This window comes from Monodelphis domestica, chromosome 1 (genome assembly GCF_027887165.1).
Source record: "Monodelphis domestica isolate mMonDom1 chromosome 1, mMonDom1.pri, whole genome shotgun sequence".
NCBI lineage: Eukaryota > Metazoa > Chordata > Mammalia > Didelphimorphia > Didelphidae > Monodelphis > Monodelphis domestica.
In genome coordinates this window covers 731,813,160-731,835,639 of record NC_077227.1, presented here as the reverse complement: position 1 = coordinate 731,835,639, position 22,480 = coordinate 731,813,160, and the positions used below count along the sequence as shown (strand labels likewise).

At 37.6% G+C, this 22,480-nt stretch overlaps 1 protein-coding gene across 5 annotated transcripts in view; it reads left to right on the top strand.

Annotated features, from left to right (window-relative positions):
- CTNNA2 (catenin alpha 2) overlaps positions 1–22,480 on the top strand; it is a 1,548,366-nt gene that overhangs the window by 1,410,101 nt on the left and 115,785 nt on the right. For all 5 annotated transcript variants that reach the window (XM_056824737.1, XM_001364449.4, XM_007477790.3 and 2 more), the window contains exon 13: positions 20,146–20,297. In XM_056824737.1, coding sequence (XP_056680715.1) covers positions 20,146–20,297 — 152 coding nt within the window. The remainder of the gene's footprint in view (positions 1–20,145; positions 20,298–22,480) is intronic.

The following is a 22,480-nucleotide window of genomic DNA, read 5'->3' as shown; positions in this document are numbered from 1 at the left end:
TAACTCCTTCTCTCCTCCTTTCAACCCCCCACACTAGAGAAGACATCATTTGCCAAAAAAGATATATGTATGTATAAAACTATGCCTCATTTATTTTTGTCTATCAGTTTTTGATCTGGAGGTGGAACATACAAGTCATTCTTCAAACAATATTTCTGTGTCTGTACATGATGTTCTCTTGGTTCTGCTTATTTTACTCTTCAGAATTTTATGTAGGTCCAACCATGATTCTAAAGGACTAACAATTAAACATGATACCCACCATCTGACAGAGAGACAAAAGATTTAGAATGCATAATGAATCTTTTTTTTTTTTCCAGTGGTGGGGTTGTGCTATATTTTGAGGCAAAGCCATTGTGGAAATCTACTTTGATTGACTATTGATGTCTCTAATGGGATTTGCTTTTTGTTTTGTTTTGGTTTTAGTTCTGAAATAGTGAGGGGTTGGGTTGGGAGAGTGAGAAAGCAGATTTTTGATTATCCAAAGAAATTTATAATTAAAAAAGGAAAATGATAGCATTTATCAAAGTGATTTCTAATGTCTGTCAACAACTTAAAATCCTTTGATTATCACTATGGCTATGAACAAGGCATGCAGCCTCTCTGAGCCCCTGTTACCTCATCTAATAAGATGAAATTTAATATGGATAAGTGTACAATCTAAATGAAATTCAAAATTTTGACTTCATAAACCCAACAAGGCTTTTATGTGGCTTGGTAGCAATTTGGGGGAAAATAATCTGAGACACAGAATTTTGCTTGCTTTATATAAAGCAAACATTTTCATGGCAGTCAGAAAAATTATTATGATCTTCCTGAAAAAAGGGGTGGTCCCTTTGGACCTCCCTAGTCTGGAACTCTGATATTAGATTTGGCCCAGATTGCAAGCATATCAAGATCTCTTTTGATCTGTTAAATCTACTCACTTATACTATAATAGCACTTCTCAGGATTGTGTCTTTGGATATATGACAAACATGCTTTCTAGCATGGAATTAATCATTAATCCATAAGGCACTCCACTAGAGATTGCCTTACAAGTTATTGCAGCACTATTCTTTGAGTCCTTCTCTTAAATCAGGTTAGAATTCACATATTTAATCATGTTGAAAATCTTGTTCCATATCTTCTAAGAGATAAAAGGTTCTGACCAATAGCAATTGTACAGATGATATAATACTGTTAGAAAAAGAAACTAGATGGCTCAGTGACTAAATCACTGGGATTTAGAGTCCAGAAGAAATGTGTTCAAATCTGGCCTCAGGCACTAAATAGCTGTGTAACTCAGGACAAGTCACTTAACCTCTGTTTGCTTTAATCCTTTGGAGAATAAAATGGTATACCGTTCTAGTATTTTTCCCAAGAAAACCTCATGGCCCTGAGGATAAAACTTAGAAACTAGATTCTTCATACTCTTGGGAACAAAAAAACACCCATAGAAAACTGAAAAGAAGGAACATTGTACATTTAAGTAAATCAAACTCCCTGTTCTCCTGGTTCGGGGCCAGCAGAACACATCCCTTCATTTGATCATCAAATGCCAATTTAATACTTTAGGATGACTTTTGAAGGTTGCCCAAGATGGCTGGATATGAAGTTAAGAAAAGATGGGTTTAAATCCATCATTTGATATTTACGTTGGAGAAGTCAACCAACAGCCAACTTTAGTTTTGTGTGATTAACTTGATGCTTTGTTCATTTCCCTAACTTGGAAAAGTGCTGGCAAGTCTTTCCTTGTTTCTGGGCCTGCATCAAGGCTGTATCAAGGAAAACTTTCACTGACAGCTTAAAGTATAGCTCAGTGATGGTGAACCAAAGTCCAACCCTCATGCCACATGTGAACCACCCCCTGAACCCAGACAGGGAAGGGATAAAGTGCTCCCATTGAGCTTCTGGGCACAGAGAAGGTAATGTGAAAAAAAATGTTTTCAGGAATAGTGACATAGGCATAAACCGTACTTACTTTTAGGGGAGGGGTGGCAGCACCCAGAGAGAAGGTTGATATTAGGGAAAAATAAAGAATTAGCCATGACCTGCATGAAAATTCATAGGTATTATCTTTGGCTCCTACCAATGTCCCACGTTCAACCTTATGACACTTTTCATTTTTTCCAGATGATATGTTGATATAATTTTTAATAATTGTTTTCTGACAATTCTCAATCCATGTCCTCTTGTTCTTCCCCAACCCTACCTGATCCTTGAGATGGCAAATGATCTGATATAGGTCATACATATATCCATATTTGTCTTACTGCAAAAGAAGACATTACTTACACTAGAGAAAAATTCATGGAGGAACTATAGTGAAGAAACAGTATGCTTCAGTCTTTATTCAGACTCCATCAGTTCCTCCTATGGCAGTGGATCATCTTTATCCTTAGGGGTTTCTTGGCATTGTTCTGGATCCTTGCATTGCTGATAATTGTTGTCATTCAAAGTTGATCATTGTACATTATTGCCATTAACTTGTACAGTGTTCTGATTCTGCCCACTTCAATTTGCATTACTTCATAGAAGTTATAGATACATACATAGATACATATATATTATATAACCAACATTTTCCTGTTTGGGGGTGTATCATCTTTTTTTCTTGGTGATTTCTTGTGACACAGTAATATTCTATTAAGACCATATGTCACAAATGATTCAGCCATTCCCCAACTCAGGGATGTTCCTTCAGCTTCTGGTCCTTTGCCACCTCAAAAAGAGCTGCTCTCATTTTTTTTTGTACAAGTGGGTCTTTTCCTCTATCTCTGGTCTCTTTGGGATACAAACCTAGTAGTGCTAAAGTTGGGTCAAGAGATTTGCAGTTTGATGATCCTTTGGTCCCGGTTCCAAATTGCTGTGCAGAAAGGTTTTATCGCTTCACAGCTCTAACTATCCCCTTCTCTTTTTGTCATATTAGCCAGTCTGATAGGTGTGAAGTGGCAGCTCAGAGTTCTTATGATTTGCATTTCTCTCATAAACAGCACTTTGGAGTGTTTTCTTTTTCCTCATATGATCTTCCTTATGACTCTTTACAGTATACTCTTGGTTAACATCTGAAAACAGTAGCTAACTGGCTGAAATCTTGTTGATAACAGCCAGAGATAACAGGGATGTGAAATCCCTAATTCAACACCTTGGATGGTGCCTCACACAAAATCCAACTGCTCAATTATTTGTTGAATTGAATGTTGTAGAAGGAATTTCTGCTTGAGCCTGTACTATATGGGCTCTGAGGTGCCTTCAGAATCTGAGATCCTGTGATCTGCTGATTCCTATTCTGACACTGCCTTGTTTTCTTCCTCTTGTCTTTTTTTCTCCATTATATGTGCCTGAGGCTTTCCCAAGGGCTCCTTTGGGCATGAATGTGGTCTAGATACTGACTCTTATTTGTGCTTGAACCCGATAACAATATCATAGAGCTGTCACATTGTCTGCTATGCTATTGAATTGCAGCTAGAAAACTCACATGTTACTGAATCCAGATGTTTTAAGTGGCCACCCATACACACAGCTATAGCCATGATCATAGAGGCATCACCCTTCCTATCTGAAAAGCATCTGTGCAACTGGGTTTATAAATGACAATATGGAGAGCTCCTTTGCACTGGCTCTTAAACTTATGCTTCCCATCATCCCCTGGGGAGATTCCAGCAGAGCAAAGATTTCAATATAAATTAGTGTAAATGAGCTCATGTTAAATTTCATTACCAAGGAACTCCTATGTGTAGTTTACTAGCCTGGTCTGTATTGTTAGTGGGTAGCTATTTCTGGGCCAGCAACCCAAGCTCTGATTATGAAGAGAGATATCTCCCTCTTTATATTCATGGGATAATGAAGCTCCCAAATATGAGTCTGCTCTCAGTAGGAGCAGGAGAGATCTGAGATTGTCCAGTGCTGCCCAGATCCATGGCAGTGAAGATGTTAAACATCAAGGCCTAGAAAGAATTCAAGATTCTTTGGTTCTTTAATTCTCTTATGTGTAACCTTACACAATTCAAGATCTCGAATTTCTTAGCTCTATGGTCCTGTCATTTTTATATTGATTTGAAGTAATATGCTCCTGAATACATGATAATATACTTCTATAATATGACTGATATTAGATGTCTTTGAGAGAAGGAAAGACATGAATTGATTTACACTGAGAAATATCCTATGACTACTTTGTTAATATACACATATTTTAACAAAGAAAATATTTCAAAACTGTTCTTTCAATTCAAATAAAGATCTTTTTGTCAATTTAGCATAATTTGTTGATTAATAAAAGGCTTCACTTGGTGTCAGGGTGATCTACCTTCGAATCCTACCTCATATTCTTCCTATCTGAGTAGACCTGAACACATTATTTATCTTGTGGATTATGATTGTGGGTCATAGAGAGATCTCCCTACTTTATGGTCTCCAAGATATCCAAATTGCAGCTGCTTTGTGCATTTATACATTCTAAAATGACGTCATTAAAATCCATAATTATATGAAATAAAATGTAGAATTCTAGCATGGGTCAGAAGCATAGGATACTACGATCTCTGAAGAGACATTTAAAATGCAAGGTTACCCAAAATAGCAATGCTGAAGAGCTGTAGGGAAAGAAGGCTACAGCATATAATGAAAGTGGAAATTAGGAGAGAGAAGTGGTGTGAAGGATGTCATCTCCTAAATGGATAACTGGGGAAAATGGATGTTAGGTACTGAGTGCAAGAAAAACTGATAGATGGCCTATCAACTCTATTGGCAATGAGGCAATGTAAAAATAACATGATAAGTTTCCATGGAATATGGGATAGATCCTATTATGGAACAATCTGAATGAGTTATGCAGGACAGGCAGGGCCCAATGACTAATGATCTACATGGTTGAAGGAATGTTGTCATTGATAAGAAAGCATGACTATAAAGGAAAGGGTTAAGTGAGGGAAAGGAAATAATCATTTCATATTTATCTATTATATTCTAGTCTATGTGGGAACCCCTTTACAAGTGTTATCCAGTCTTCATTTTGAAGACAACCAATGACATCACAAGGGTGATCTATTGACTTGTTCATGAATTGGATTTAAGTGAGATAAAATTGCAGAAAGGCAGAATGTATAGATTATGAGTCATGGAGTCAGGAAGACCTGAGTTCCAATCTGGCTTTAGATACATATTAGTTGTATAACACTGGGAAAGTTATTTAACCCTGTTTGCCTCAGTTTCCACACCTGTAAAGTAAGCTGGAGAAGGAAATGAAACCAATCTCATATCTTTGCCATAAAAAGAATAATAATCCCAAATGGAATCATGAACAGTCAGACACAATTTAAACTATTAAATAGTAATAGCAATAACAACATCATGTCAGGGTATTGTTCATTTGTCTAAACTCTTCTGTGCATATTGTTTTATGAAGCCAATGTGATAAATATTGGATCTTTATAAGTGTGGCTCTAGAAAATGGAACCATTAAGAGTGCCATTCATTGGGAAACTTATTTAGAAAACTCATCAGTGGGATTGAATAATTCATCTATTCACACCCATGATCTTTTTTAGAGACAGAGAGTGGTAGATGAAAAAGTATTAGCAAAGCCTCCTTCATCTTTAACTCTCTTCCAACTCTGCCCTTTTCCACAGCTGTTGATCAGGGGCCAGTGCAAGCCCTATTAGTCAGTCTTTTGGTTGATGATACATAGAAAGTCCTTTCAAAAATAAATTTAAAGGGGGCATCTAGGTGGCTCAATGGATTGAGAATCAAGTTTAGAGATTGGAGGTTCTGCATTCAAACCTGGTCTCAGACACTTTCTAGCTTTGTGACTCTGTGAAAGTGACAACCTCTATTGCCAACAATCTCAGTATTGATTCTAAGACAGAAGGTATGGGTTTAAAATGAATAAGTAAATAATTTCAAAAAGGAATAATTTATAACATTCATACTTTGAAAGGATTTTAGGGGTCATTTCATTTAAATCTCTGATTTTAAACACAAAACAACAACTGAGGCACAAAATGAAGGACTTAATCATTATACTGAAACTTGCTAGGTATAGATCCAGAGCAGTTATTCCATTCTTCTGAGCCTCATTCCTATGCTCTGTGTCATATACTTTAAGATTTCTTAACGGAAAGAGTTTCATATTAGTCATTCAGGTTATTAATAACACCTGAATGAATTTACCAGACTAATAACAGACTGGGAAGCAGAATTAGTATGTTTCAATGAGAGGAGAGAGGAAAAATAGGTCCAGAAATCATGACCACTGCCAAGGTACTTCTCAAAGGCTAGTGGACAGGACAGCTAGGTGACTCAGTAGATAGTGAACTGGGCTTAGGGATGGGGGTTCCTGGGCGTGAATCTTACCTCAGATACTTCCTAGATATATAACCCTGAACAAGTCACATAACTGACATTGCCTTACCACTCTTCTGCCTTCGAATCAATACATAGAGAGAAGGTAAGGGTTAAAAAAATATGTACTGGACATCTTGAAGGCTTAGAGAACCTAGGAGGGTGGGAAAGATTGAGAAATAAAAAATGAATAAATAAACTCATTTATTTCACAGTTTAATACAACATAGCCAATATACTGTTACTGCCCCTCTCCCTTCTTCCTCCATTGGTTCCTTTTCTTTAGTACCCTGGTTTCCCTCTTTCTCCCTGCTCCATTATTTCCTGTTCTCTCTTTTTTCTGCCTTCTGCTCCCTCTTTCAATCTCTCTCCTCCTAGTCCTCTTTTTCATCCTCCCTTCTATGCCTTCCAAACTTTCTAATTCTGTCATCCTCAACCCCTTCATCTCTCTTCCCTCCCTCTTTCTTTCTTCTCTGATCTTTCTCTTCCTTTCTCCCTCCCCTCACTTCTGCCTCTCTCCTTTTCCTTCCTTCCTCCTACTCTCTTGCTCTTCCTCCTCCTTTTCATCTGGCTCCATTATTTGTGTCTCAGACATTTCCAGGGTCACACAGAGGCTGGAGCTCAGATAAGCCTAGAAGTATTTCTTGAACACAGTTCTTGAAGCAATTTCATGCATCACCTTGATCCTTTGCTTCTCTAGTTACCTTGGCAAATACTACTAAATCCCCATCTCAGATTACATGATTCTTTTGCTGCCCTTTTTGGTTCAGGTCAATTCAGTCATCTGTGGTTTTTTGAATTTTAGAATAGCTTCAGTTTGAATTAACTCCTTCAGAATGAATTAACTCCATCCACATAATGAAGGGGAAATCTTTTGTGTGAGCAGTACTCTGTATGCAATCAACTCCATAGATTTTTTAAATGACAGTTGTGCTCACAAGCTTGGGAATTTTTCCAAAGTACCTTTAAAAAAACAAATAAATATTTATTAAGCACCTACTGTGTGAAGTGAACTCATGCCAGTGTCTAGGGAATCTCCACTAACAGAGAACTCACTCAGGAAACTTAAAGAGTAACAAAAGACATCCCGGGAATTTGCCAGAGGATAAGACTCACAGAAAGGGACCAATTCATGTGTAATTTTCTGAGAATGACATCTGTTCCATCCACACTCTAAAGAGTGTACAATGGGAAAAATGCAAGTAAGATTGTTACTTGAAAAGGGGAAGTCATCCCACTTTAGAGATTATGGCAGGAATCATGTCTGAAGTGGTAGTCCAACAGAACTCCAGTTAAAAGTCTCTTTTTCTCCAGCTCTTCCTTGGTTTCTAACATCAGTTTGAAGTTTGTCTGGTCATGGATTCACCTCACATTAAAGGATACACATGTCAACATATGAAGGAATGAGTTACCTCCAGGAAATCTTTAATCAAGGCACTTCCTTCAATGGAAGTCATGGGAAGTTTTCATTCTGTCAAACTTCTTAAATTGGCATCTGGTTTGTTTAACAACTTCAGTTTGTCTTGTTTAATGGGAAGTATTTTGTTACAGGGCAGATGAGTCAGGGATATTATGATAGGGGATTCCTGGGGTTTCCTGAGATGATCTGTGAGATTTCTTCCAATTCTAATTCTGCTCTCTTTGTTATAGACTCATTTCATAGATTTAGAGCTGTAGTTAATCAATGAGTAATTAATCAATTTACTAAGTACCTACTATATGCCAGGAATAGGGCATAGCATACTGTAAGGGCTTAAAAACTCTCCTGTCTTTAGGAAATTAATTTAGAAACAAAGACCATATGGTCCAATTTTTTTTATCTTTCCCCTCTTTTTTCTGTGCCATTTTCATACATCTAAACCAAGAATGAATGAATTAATAAATCAGAAAGCATTTGAGTTCAAACCCAACACACTTGTGGTAAATTATTTTATTTATTCATACATCTTGATGTCTACTTCTTGACTAGGGATATGAAGACATAAATGAGACAATCCTGGCCTTTAAGGATCAAGAGACTTCAAAATACATCTGGTCCCACCTTGTTATCCAACTTGTTATCCAAACAATTTATAAATTTGGGGCCAGAAGGAACCTGAGTAATTATCTTCTCCAATCACTCCACTCATCAGATAAATAAGTTTAGGCTTGGAATATAAGTAAATAACCTAGTGTAAGCCTGGTACTCAAACCCAGCTCTTCTGGCTCTAAATTCAACTCTTTCCAACCATACCATCTTTCTTTTACTTCATATACAGTGGTACCTTGATACACAAACATCTTAAGTTACAAGCAATTTGAGAAACAAGCAGTCAGGATCAGGATTTTTTGCTTTAAGTCACAAGGGGATATTTTTTGAATCATGAGCTTCCACCTGTTGGAGGAACCCAAGGTAGATGAGGTCATCAGTACAAGTGAGATTAGGGAGATGTTGAGGATTTGGGAAAAAATTAAACAGTTTATTGAAAAGACACACCCAGAAAAAATTGCAACAGCTCAATGGAGCTGTGTGATGACACTTGTATCCCACATTATTGAAACATTCTGAAAAAGAGGAAGAAACAATTTCTATGGAAAGATTTTTCTTTAAATGGCCTCTAAGCAAAATTGAGGAAAGTATGGCAAAACAGCCAAAATTCAATGAAGAAAATGATGATAATTAAGTAAAGCAAAAAAAAAGCAATTAAGTTTAGCAATAAAGTTACTTATCATGAGTAATATGTAAGGTCCATTTTGCATTTAAATGTAGTGTTACATGAGTAGATAGTAAGTTATGTTAAGCAATAGTGCATGAAATGAAAACCTTCTCTACCGGCATCCTCACCTGACCTTAAAGGTAAATAACATTTAATAAGCACATTTATTTCCTTATATTTTCTTGTTGTGTATTAATATATTTATTTGTTATTTATAAAGTATAATTTCATATTTAAAAGCATATAAAATTAAAAATTTTGTGTTTTTTGGTGGGGTTTAACATGGATTATTTGCATTTCCATCCATTTAAATTGGGAAATTCGTTTTGACACTCAAGCAAATTGAGTTACGAGCTTGGCCATGGAATGAATTAAACTTGTATGTCAAGGTACCAGTTTATTCTGTTCTTTTTTTGGTTTTCATTCTATATTTTTCACCCTGACAACATCTTTAAGACTATTATCACTAGGAAAGCTACTATTGAGAGGGTTTGAGAGAATAAGTGGTAGAGGCAAGATAAAACTTAAAAAAGGGCTGTACTCATTGTCTTAAAGTACTTGGTTACAGAAGGCCAAACAATGATCCTGAAACTTAAATCTATTTAACTTTCCGAGAGTGGTTATGCCTTCTACCAGGGTATACATGTTTTATGAGTAGACTAGCACCCTTGGTGCGAGGGTTCAACGAGCCCTTTACAGGGCTGCTTATCTTCCTGTGGTGTCCATCTGAAACTCAACTTTCTGTCACTCCAAGAAGTTGTAGCATGTGCAGAGGGTAACTGATGAAGGCTTAAACCCCTTGGTGAGTTGGGGATTTATCTAGCCTCAGCATGTGAAGATTTTCCCCAGTGGAATGGACAGATGAGAACAATTTGTTGCAATAGCCATAAAGGTAGATAAGGCAGGGGTTAGAATTTGGTCAGATATTGAAGATGCTGAGGTCATCCACTCCATCCTGGAACATCATCAGTCATTCTGATTTGTATTGCCACTGGACTTCAATGACTCTGGAAGAGATAGTGAGGCTGAGGGTTGTGTACAGCTATGCCTCATTTAAATTCTCTTTGAAAGAGAAGGACAAACAACAATGCCTTCCATAAAACCTGTCTTTCTCTTTGCGAAGTGATCTTTTTAACAGCCTGTGGCCAAAAACATTATCATTATTGGCCTAATCTTATAATAAGCCTCTCTCACTTAGGGAAGACCAGTCTTGAGGGGGAAGGATGGCAATTTGTATCACTGGGACCCTACTGAAAATCCCTATGATGGATCCACTGGACTTAGAGTTAGAAGAATCCAGACTAAAATCCTGTTTCAGAAACTTGCTAATTGTATGATTCTGGACAAGACTTTTAACTTTTGTTTCTCATTTTTCTCATCAACAACAAAGGGAGAGAGGATTAGGATTTCATGGCTTCTGTGGTCTTTTCTAGCTTTAAAACCTATAATCCTGTAATACCATGGTTAGACCTTTGATACTTATGCCCAATTGTTTGGCCTTCAGGAACCCAGGATCACTTATAATCCACAACAATGGTCTGTGATAGGATTTTTATGTAGATGCCAGCACAGATAAAGTACTTAATGTAAATTTGTTGTCCTTATTGAGTGTATAACTCCAGTTCCTTATTCCTTGGACCATAAGCACAACAACCCTCCAGGGCACCCTTGTAAAGCTTGGGTACCCTGAAAGATCTTTACAAGAAAAATCAAGTTTCAACTTTAAAGTAGGAAGTAGGAAACCTTCATCTAAGAAGAAACTTTTTTCACTTCCCCAAAAAAAAGTTTTATGAATTTAGCAAAAGATCAACACTCAGCATCTGTTAAGATGCCATAAAATACTGAGTTTGCCTACACTAAGTATAGCTGATATCAGCTATACCCCTTAAATTTATTTGTTCCTGTTACTCCTCTCTCCTTAACAAATATGATTAAGGACTCTTGGGTCCTAAATAAAGAGTATTGACCTTGGTCCCAGAAGACTTGTGTCCAAACCATAGCTCAGTTGCTTAAATATATGTGTATTTATAGGTAGATAGACAGGCAGACAGACAGATAGATATAGACAGACAGACAGACAGACAGACAGATAGATAGATAGATAGATAGATAGATAGATAGATAGATAGATAGACAGACAGATGTGTGGGAGGGTGGATAGATGGATAGATAGATAGACAGACAGATAGATAGATAGACAGATAGATAGATAGATGATAAATAGATATATAGGTAGATAGATATATGGATAGCTGAGGACTATGGACAAGTCATTTGAATTGCTAATGTCTTAGTTTGTAATATGAGGATAATTAAAAATTCACAATCAGCCTAATAAGGTTTTTGATATTGTTTTTTTGATAAAGAAATCATTTTATATTCATTTAAATATCACATAAATATCATGTATTATGATAAAAATATTAATAACTTGTGTGATCATCATCTTCTCTTTGCTTCTTTGTCTTTTCTTGGAGGGATTAGACTCAGGATTTTGTTTGTAGAGGAGATTCCTGGAAGAGTTAAATCTTTTTGCCCTTTCAGATGAGCTCTTTCTTTATAAGAGAGAGTTTTTCTGAGTTGACCATGGCACTGAGGGATAAAGTAACTAAAAAGGTCACATAGTATGTTTGAGGAAAAACTTGATCTCTGGTCTTTAAGGCTAGTTGTCAAACCACTAAATTATCATGGCTTTAATTTTGTAGATTATTATTACTATTGTTGTTATTAATAGTTATATCTACCTAAAAATAAGCAAGATAAATCCAGCTCAACCAATGAACAGATAAAATAAATGGTATTTGCTTTTCTGGATGCATTTCAGAAATACAGACAGAAGTTGTTATTTTTATAATTCCATATCAGAGACAGTGTTAATATATAATGTGTGAATCGTGAATTCAAGGATGAGCTTTGTCCTAATTAGCAGGACTAGAGCAGTTGTCTATGGAAAGCTTTCAGAATACAACAATGCCATCTTACTTTTTGTGTATTCAATTTTTTTTTTGGGGGGGGGATGAAATGTTACCTTGGATTAAAAAAAAGGAACACATTTCCTTAAAGTATCAAGGTTCGCATCTTTTTATATTAATATGTAAGGCTTTCTGTATCCTATAAATACACAAATGAAATATTCTCCAGTTTCTCTTTGTTGTGTGTTTTTTCTTTAAAAAATAAAACAAAACAAAACCTTGCCTTCTGTCTCAGAATCAATACTATATATTGGTCCCAAGGCAGAAGTGTGTAGGGTCTAGTCAGTAGGAATTGTCATATAGATAGGAAGTGTCTGAGGCCAGACTTGAACCCAAGATCTTCTACTCCTTGACCTGGATCATTATGCACTGAGCCACGTAGCTGCCCCAAGGCATGGGTTCTTACATAATATACCAGAAAAATACAAGGTGTAGCTGGTCCTAACAAATTGGAGAATCTTTGAATAAGGATCTTAGTGATGGAATGGCTGGTGAACAAAGACCACATAGCACCAAAACCCTGTGAAGACTACCAAGGATGGCATAGGTGTCACACTTTGCATTGGTAAAGGGAAAAACTCAATAATCTACCCACTGCACTGCTTAACTGCCTCTCAAAAATAATACATTTTTTTCACTGTTATACTAAAAGTCTTTAAAGTTGTAAGTACTGGGTTACATTTTTCTTTTTATTTCCTGAAGCAACTAAACAAGGCCTTAAAGCACTCAACAGGTATTTGTGGATTGAATGAACAAATCCAGTTAATCGGTTAATGGGGGTTATAGCTATAAGGCAATAGGATCATAAGTTCTCCACCTCTTCTTTCTTCTATATCTATTCACCCTAATTAGCTTCTTAGTTTTTAGGATCTCTCAAACCAACCTTCAAGCCAATGACACATTGAAAGTCCTCAACGACAGGCCTGACCATGTCACTCCTCAATTCAAGAAGAGTTTCAGCAGCTTCCTATGGCCTCTAATATAAATTAAAATGCTTTTGTTTAAAAACTAATACCTGTCACATTTGCCCCTAATTTGACTTCCAAGACTGATTCCACATGTTTTCCTTAACATGTGGAATTAACATGCATTAACAATGCAGTTGACATTATAGCTAGATTGTCCTGCTGGTGGTTCTTGAAAGCAACAACAACAATGACAATGATGAGGACAACAACAACAACAACAACAAGAACCACTGCCACCATCCAGCTTTTGCCATGTGGCTTTGTACAAGAGTACCTGCAAATCTGATATTTTTCTCTCTCCTTATGTCTGACTTAAATTCTCCATCTCCATTCTAGGCTGAGCTTGGAAACTAGCTTCTCTTGGAGGCATTTCCTTATCACCTATAGTCACTGGTATACTAGGATCAAACTACTTTAAAAGCTTGGCAAAAAAACCTGCTGTATTTATTCTCTCTGAATTTTACATGTGTTTATCCCAGAAGATTTTATTTCCTCCAATAAAATGTAAGCTTCTGAAGGGCAGGATTTATTTTAATTTGATCTTTGAGAATTTGTTTTCAGTACCTATCACAGTATCTGACAAACTCATTAAATACCTTTTGGATTCAAAATGAAGACCTGGGTTCAAATCTCAGTTCATTTAATCACATGATGTATGACCCTGGGTAAGTCATTTTACCTTCATGTGCCTTAACCTACTCCCAGCAATTATCAATCAGCATGCCTTTGAAAATAATTGTTTTCTCTTATCAAGGACTGGGGGTAAAAAGACAAGAAATAAATAGCTCATGCCCTTGAGAAGGGCCATATGAGGTTTCAGGGAGGACAAGCACCTCTTATGTGAGGGCTTGCCAAGTCCTTTTTAGGATTGCTCATCTACCTTTGCCATCTACTTGTCACTCAGCTCTCACCTGTCACTCCAAGAAGCTGTAGCATATATAGCAGCAACAGTCCAGTAAAATAGCCTGTCTAAACCAGTTTGAGGGCAACTGAGAGGCTTTAAAGCCATCAGTGACTTAGAGGGATGTCTACTCCAAGTTTATGAAGAGTCCTCCTGGCAGAATTGGCCAATTAAGACTTTAGAACCACAATGACCATGAAGGCAGCTGAAGCAACCACTGTGGAGCATGTAGAGCTTGGTCAGACCTGAAAGACCCTATGGTTATCCACTACCTCCTGAGCCATCACCAGTGGTTTTGAAATTTTGTCTTGCTACTCAATTTCAATGATTCTAGAAGAGAGAATAAGGTTCATTACTTCATGGAACTCTGTCTTATTTAAATCCAATTCATACTCAAGTCAAGATATCACCCTGTGATGCAATTGGTTGTCTATAAAAAAGAAGGAATCTAGGTGGAACCAAGCCTAGTGATGGGAGATCCTGGGTTCAAATCTAGCCTCAGATATTTCCTAGCTATGTGACCTTGGACAAGTCACTTAACTCTTCTGCCTTGGACACAACACTTAGCATTTATTCTAAGATGGAAGGTTTAAAACAACAATGAAAAGAAGGATGAACAACAAACTTCAGGGAGTTTCTACTCAGTTGGGAGAGATAGCATGAAGATATATGATATACAAAGTTTATACAAAATAATGATAAGGGAATATGAAGGGGAGAGAGAACTCACCAACAACTAAAGGGATCAGGAAAGGCCCCCTTTTAAGGTGGAACATGAGTTGACAATAAACATCAGTAGAGGATTTCCCCACATGGCTGAAAACCCATGATCCTCTTTGTCATAAATCTCTTATAAAGCAGTATGTGGTCATCTAAGAAACTCAGCTGTTTCCACTGGTCATTTGATTAGCCATCATCTCTCTGAGTTTTCTCAAGCAGTGAAAGTGGACAGTTTGCGAAGTGAAACAATATTTTCCAGGTTTAGTTCAGAATATGGATAGAACTAGGAGAGTAGAGAGACAGGGAGCCACAGTCACTGCAGAAGACAACCATCTATCTCATGTGTCCAGAGCTGGGGAGGGAAGACAGTAAAATAAAAGGGAAAACAGAGGCTGAACATATTAGAAGGATGAAGGATAATATACAGAGCAACCTAGATCTAAAGTGGACCTGAGACCATCTAGTCTAACTCCCTCATCTGATACATAATGTAGCCAACAAAAGAGGCAGGATTTGGAACAAGGTCCTTCTGAAACCATCTCTATTTTGTTGAGGCATACTATAATAGCCACTAGCATTTATTTGGTGCTTTAAAGTTCACAAGAGAGCAGTGAGGTGACACAGAGGATTGAGCATTAGGTCTGAAGCCAGGAAGACCTGAGTTCAAAAACTGCTTTTGATACTTTATAGCTCTGTAACTCTGAGGAAGCCATTTAACCATGTTTGCCTCAGTTTGCTCATCTATAAAATGAGCTGCAGAAGAAAATGGCAAACTACTCCTGTAACTTTGCTAAAAAAAATCTCTAAATGGGGTCACAAAGAATTGGACATGACTGTGGCAATCTAACAACAACAATGAGGTTAACAAAACCCTTAAAATATATAATTTATCCACAACATTTTTTTATAAACCCTTACCTTCTCTCTTGGAGTCAATATTGTGTATTGGCTCCAAGGCAGAAGAGTGGTAAGGGCTAGGCAATGGGGATCAAGTGACTTGCCCAGGGTCACACAACTGGGAAGTATCTGAGGCTAGATTTGAACCTAGGACCTCCCATCTCTAGGCCTAGCTCTCAATCCACTGAGCTACCCAGCTGCCACCTATCCACAACATTTTAAGGCAAGTGCTATTGTGATCCTCACTAAATAAATAAAGGAAGTGTGAGTATAAAAAAGGGAAATAACTTGCCCAGATTCATATAGCTAGTGAGTTGCTATGTCTAAATTCAAATTCAGTTCTTTCTGATTCCAGGATCTGCTTAGCCTGTTGAGCTGCCTCAATAGTATGCCCCTATGTCTCTCAACTAAGTTTATCAATAATGGAAAGATAGTTAGCAAACATGGAAGAGCTTTGGTGTAGACAAAAGGATTGTATATATTCATCTCAGTGCTTGAAAGGTTGCAGTGTGCCTTTTGTACCTTATTCCACTGGAGCCTCCCAACAACACAGAGGGGGCAGTATGGAACAGTGAATAGGGTACTAGGCTTGGAATCAGGAAGACTATGATTTTATAGTTATAATTAACTATTACTGATAATTACCACCCAACTCCTAGGATTATTGTGAAGATAAAATAGAGTATGTTAAGTACTTGACATAGTGCTTGGCAATAATAGGAATGATATTAGAATTAGTTATTATTCTTATTTTCTCTTATTAGCTGAATGTCATCTTAGGCTAAGAAATTAACCTTTCTGGTTCTCAGTTTCATCTGTAAAATAACGGCTTTGGTCCCCTAAGATCACTTCTAGCTCTAAACCTCTGAGTAAGTATTCAGGGTATTATCATCACCACTTTGTAGCAGAAGAAATTATGGTCAGAGAATTGAAGTGACTTGCTTCAGGTAGTGAATGTCAATTCCACGATTTGAACCTAGGCTTTTCTAGACATCAGCTGTCATCCACTTTCTCTCCAACATACAATACATCTTTGTCACCGAAAAGTCCTCAGGTGTGTTTGTGTCCCTTAGCTGACAAGATCAGCTACTTGGAACAAAGCTGAGAACTAGGACTGAGCCCCACATGGTCTCTGATGGCCAGCATGGCTGCATGACTGATGACTTGGGTGAAGCCTTTTTGTCCTCTATTCAGAGGCTCTGTCTGGAGACTTATATAACTATCAAGCTTGAAACACCAAGCTTGAAACATCAAGCTGCCTAAAGCATACACACTAGCCTGATGGGTAGAAAAACATCAGAAAAAATGAGAGAAAGGGCACCTCTGTATGCACCCACCAGGTTAGGTTAGGGCCATTCAGAGTTTGAGGAAAAGCCCCTACGGACAATCAAGGGCAATAATCATGAGTCTCTGGAGCTATGGAGAAAATGTGTCATTACAATAGTAATTAGTTCTTTTAGCTCTTGTAAACACTAAGCTTTTATCCACATGACAACTACAAGAGGTAGGTAGAGGAAATGTTATTATCCCCTTTCCAGAAATATGAAGTACTTAGAAAGTCTTAAAATGGTCTATAAATGTAGGATATTTATTATTATTATTATTACTCTTACTATTAATTCAATATAAGAGGCTCAAAAAGATCATAGATTTAGAGCTGGAAAGGGACCTAAGAGCTCTAGACTTTATCCTTTATTCTATAGATGAGTAAAGGAAATCTAGAAGGGAAGTCACTTGCTCATTAAAAAATATCATTCATTATTATCCAGAAAAATAATAAACTGAATTTGTAAAAAATAATGTACTGAATATTAAAAATAATATTCATAAAAATAAAAACTCAGGTACATTGTATTTTGGAGACAAAATAGAGAGCCAGTTTTGTTTCCAGGAAGACTTAGGTTCAAATTATCTCTCAGGAACATTAGCTTTACTATACAGCAGTATATTTACCCTGGCAAATTATCTAACTTCTTAGGGCTCTATTCCAAAGGTGTCCAACACAATAACAAACACAGGCCACTAAAAAAGCATAATTTGGAAACCCTGCAGGCCACATACTGACTTAGAAGACGACTACACACACACACATATTTCTTTTTTTAATCACTATATCAACACATTAAAATTGGATACAAACTGCATTTTAATCTGATTTGGGTCATATTCAGACTTATTGGTGCTTGTTGGTCCAACAGCTCTGCTCTAGATAGATCTTCAGAACTCTTAAATTAAAGAGGTATAAAGCTTCATTCATAGAATGAGTTTCCCCATCTGGGAGTCCTCCATATCATGAAATTACAGGTTCATTCCCTAATGATGTATCTCACTTCAAGACCTGCAGAGTGATCTATATACATTATATCATATGTGTTATATAATGACTGTTTAAGTTTATGATGATGTATATTCCCATTTTATAGATGAAGATACTGAGGTCCAGAGAATTTAAATGACTTTGGTAAGATTATGCTTCTAGTCAGTATCAGAAGCAGGATTTGAGCCCAGGCATTTCTGTCTCCAAGCCCAGCTATTTGATTACTCCACCATACTGCCTATTTACTACTAGGCTGTTTTGGGATGATGAATACAAAAGACTACAAAGGACATTTTCTAATGATGTTCATCCCAAATTGTTAAAGTTTAAAAGCAAAGGGATTAGGCTCCCAGCCTCAGACCAGGATGTAGAATGGCTCATTTCCTGATGATGTGTAACAGTGGGATCTATCTAATTCTGCTTCTCTAGAATGGGTAATGGCCATTAGCAATGGATTTTCCTTTTTTCCTTCCCCTTCTCTGACATTTCCCTCTAAGCAGAAGCAGAGGAAGAGAGCACACATAGTGTAGACCATTGTTTTCATCATCCTCATTCCACTCAAAGGAAAGCTAATGGTTGTATAGACTCTGTCAGTAAGAATGGAGAAACATTGTCCTCTCTGCCCATTCAGAGTACCATTTTCCTACTCTTCCCCCATTTGTACATTTTTCTGGGAGAAAATGGATTCAGAAATGACTCATTTTTCTATAAGGCTCTAGTGAATGTAGTAAACCCATGGTAGTTCTCTCCTCAAAGCAGAAAATGAATGTTAAAGTGTCCAAGGTAGGAATCAGTGAGGGATAAAGATGAATCATCCCCAAAACTCTGAAATGGAAACGGATGAGTGATGTTTCCATTTGATTGTCCTTGTAAATAAATGGATGGCTCCAGGGTTGCATTTGAGCTGGGAATTGATTGTTCTAAAGTACAACCTAAGAGACCAAAATGTTTAGGTATCTGTGACTCGGAAATATTTTATTTAAGAAATGGGTAAATTTGGCAGTGAAGTATTCCAGATCCTTCTTTGGCCTTAAGTCTCAGATTTCATAAAGAAGTATCCTCTGGGGGAAACAGACCAATAAATCAGTCAACAAGAATTTTCTGATGCTTTCCATGTGTCAGAAGCAGGTGGATGGAGCAGTGGATAGAATGCCAGATCTGGAATCTGGGAGACACGTTTTCCTGATTTCAAATCTAGCCTCAGACATATACTAGCCATGTGATGCTAGACAAGTCACTTAACCCTGTTTGCCTCAGTTTCATCATCTGTAAAATGAATTGCAGAAAGAAATGGCAAACCACTCTAGTTCCTTTGCCAAGAATATCTCAAATAGGGTCAAGGAGAATCAGATATGACTAAACAACAGCAACCATGTGTCAGAAATTGTGCTAAGTTTTGAGGACACAAAGAAAAAAAGAAACAGTTCCCAACCTCAAGATTTTATTTTAATGCCTAAATAGATATATACAAAGTAAACACAAAGTAGAAATTAAGTAACCTTAGTTTAGAGGAAAAGAAACTAGTGGTTATGGGTAGGATCAGAGTGGGAAGAGGAGCAAGGAAGGCAGAACGTGGTTTTCGATTTTCAACAAAATAGATATTTTCTCGTATAAACTTGCCTTAATTTAAGACTGGGCTGTTCCCTCAGCAAAAGTAAAGGAGGTAGAATCTTAACTGTGTGTTCTGATTTCCTTTTCTTTACCTTCTTCCCATGATGACTTCCTCTAGCCACAGATCCCCAAAACTGATTCCTTCAACTCCTACTTCTTAGCCAAAGAGCCTATAAATATATTCATACTAGGATGTAAATGATTATTTTTGATCATTTATCTGATTCATCCAATAGCATGCAATCATTCCTTCAGAGTTGACAATCAGGGAATGAATCACTGATAAATGAATATAAGATTGAATGGAAGGAAGATTTTTTTGTTTGATTTTGCCAAGGTTGTTCTCAAGATCCCTGAAGATGTCATTAAACACATAAGACTGTCTTATTTCCAATTGTTGCTAATATATACATAATAGCTAATTCTGAGGGAGTAAATTAGGTTAGCTAGAATCAAAATCTTACAGCTTTAGACCTTTGCCTCTCCTTTTGGTTGCGTGGTCAAGATGCTCCAAGATTGTTCTTCCCCTGAAGGATAATGGAACACATACCAAAAGGAAAATCTATCATCTCACTTCATTTTTAAAAAATTAAAAATTCTCGCCTTCTATCTTGGAATCAATATTGATTCCAAGACAGAAGAATGGTAAGGGATAGGCAATGAGGGTTAAGTGACTTGCCCAAGATCACACAGAATCTCACTACTTTTTGTTGTATGTTTGGTTCTTTTTCTCATCTAGTTATGCCACGTTTTGCGGAGCAAGTGGAGGTGGCCATCGAAGCCTTGAGTGGCAATGTGCCTCAGCCTTTTGAAGAGAATGAGTTCATAGATGCCTCCCGTCTGGTGTACGATGGAGTCCGGGACATCAGAAAAGCAGTGCTCATGATTCGGGTAAGTCAGATGGCACAAAAGAACTGGATGTGAACAGAGAGATTAGCCCTGTTTAGAACAAGAGTTAACCCACTTTTCAGTTAAACTTCATAACCTTTTTGAATGTGTGTGTGTTTGGAAATGAATGTCAGTTGGAAAGTTTCCCAGAACTGAGGCCAACAATGGTCTTTAGCTGCTTGCCAATGAGTGGGAAAAGTGGAGGTGCTACAGGTTACCCCAGTGCATAGTGGGAAAAAGGCATCCCTGTGTTTTTAATTTAGGCTGTGCTCCCAGTGGTGATCTCTGCCCTGGACTCACCTGCTATTCCCTTCCTCAGCTACTTCTGTCTACACTGGCTGTCCATCAGGACTGGGGTTCCTTTATTGCTTTTACCTATGTTACTACTTTTCCAAGAGAGCCCATAAAATTAGGATTCTTTTGTGAGTATGGTGAGGGATTTCTGAATGGAGCCTCCTCCCTCTCTCCTCTTCCACCAAGTTTATATTTTCAAGAAAGAGTTTTCATAAAGCTTGAGGAAATCTCTGCTTTCCATTCAGGCACCTTGGACTCTGAGCATCCTCATCCTTTATGCCTGAACAGCATGTTAACTCTCCAAAGACATTTTGACTATTTTGTAGCACCCAGATGGTCTCAGGAACATAGATTTAGAGCTGAAGGGGCCTTAGAAGTCACTGAGTCCAGCCTCTGCAATTCAAATATGGAGAACTAGGGCAAAGAGATTAAGTGACTTGCTCAAGGTCTCACAGATTGTCAATATCTGAGGTGGGAGTTAAATCTGGGTCTAACTGATTCTAAGTCCAAATCTCTATCTTTCTTGTCAGACTTCTCTGGTCCTTATCTAGAGAAATATAGCAAGCCATAGCAGAGATATCACTGGTTGTGGTGCAGTGGAAAGAGACTAGCTGGGAGTTAGGGAATCTGGATTCAAATCATGTCTCTGATACTTATATCTGTGTGCCCTGCAGTTATTCACTGAGCTTCCCTGTGACTCAGTTTCCTAATATGTAAATGAGGATAACTAGATAACTAGAAAATTAATGATTTTTGCAGTCAGGGAAAACTAGGTCTAAATACCATTTCTGACTTACTAATCATATGGCCATGACAAACAACTTCCCCGAACTTCAGTTTCCTCATATGTTAAAAAACAAAACAGAACTACCAACACCTATGTCACAAGGGTGATGCAAGACTCAAATGAGGTAATATGGACAAAGTGCCTCACCAAACTTAAAAGACTAAAGAAATGCCTATTAGAATCATCATTTTTCACTATATATCCCAGGCACATAGACCATAGGAAGCACTTAAACTCATTATTATTATTCATTCACTTATCCATTCATTCACAGATGATCCCAGCAGCTATTATTAATCCCATTTGATGGATGAAAAAACTGAGGCAATTAAGTGCCAGAGACTTGTTAGTGGTCTAGGGGCAGGCATGCAGGTACTTAGCTATGGAATCAAACCTGGAACTTTGGCCTTGTGACTCCTAGCCAGGTTCTCCTTTTGACTGTACCACACTGCTCATGGTGGGATTCCCTGGTGAACATGACCCACACTTTTAGTCAATGACATCTCACATTCTGCCTTAAGAACCTCTTAACTCCCTTCTTAGAATGGGACTTTGGCTTAATAGTTTTGTAGGGGGAGAAGGTGGAGGGAGGTCAAGCAAGTGCATGATTATCATCAATGAGCAGTATTCACCACCGGGACAAGGGAGCCACACAGTAGTGGAAACATGAAAGAGGAATGGAGAGATCTGGAATTTGGAGGCTCTTGTGAAATTTGACATGACATTTTAATTGGCGCCACTTGACTGGAAGGCCATTCAGGGTTGATTCAGAATGCTCTCTCGTGGCAGAACCAGGGTCAACCCTGTGTGAAAATGGCAGGAAAGTCTGTTTCTCAGCTCCCATATTTTTGTCCTTACCCTCTTTTGCCCCAAGCCAGCCCTACCCTATGATAACTAGCTCCCCCACCCATTCCAGATACTTAATGGCTTCACAGAAAATAGTTTGTCCAAAGATAATGGCAGTCTTGAAGTCAGCAAGCCCTGCACTAAAATACTGCTTATGACCTTGGAAGTCACTTAGCTCAGCACTCAGTTCTCTCAAATGTGGAAGTTGGAGTAGAAGTAGTATACTAGTAGTAAAAGCAGAACTGTAGTAGTAGGAGCT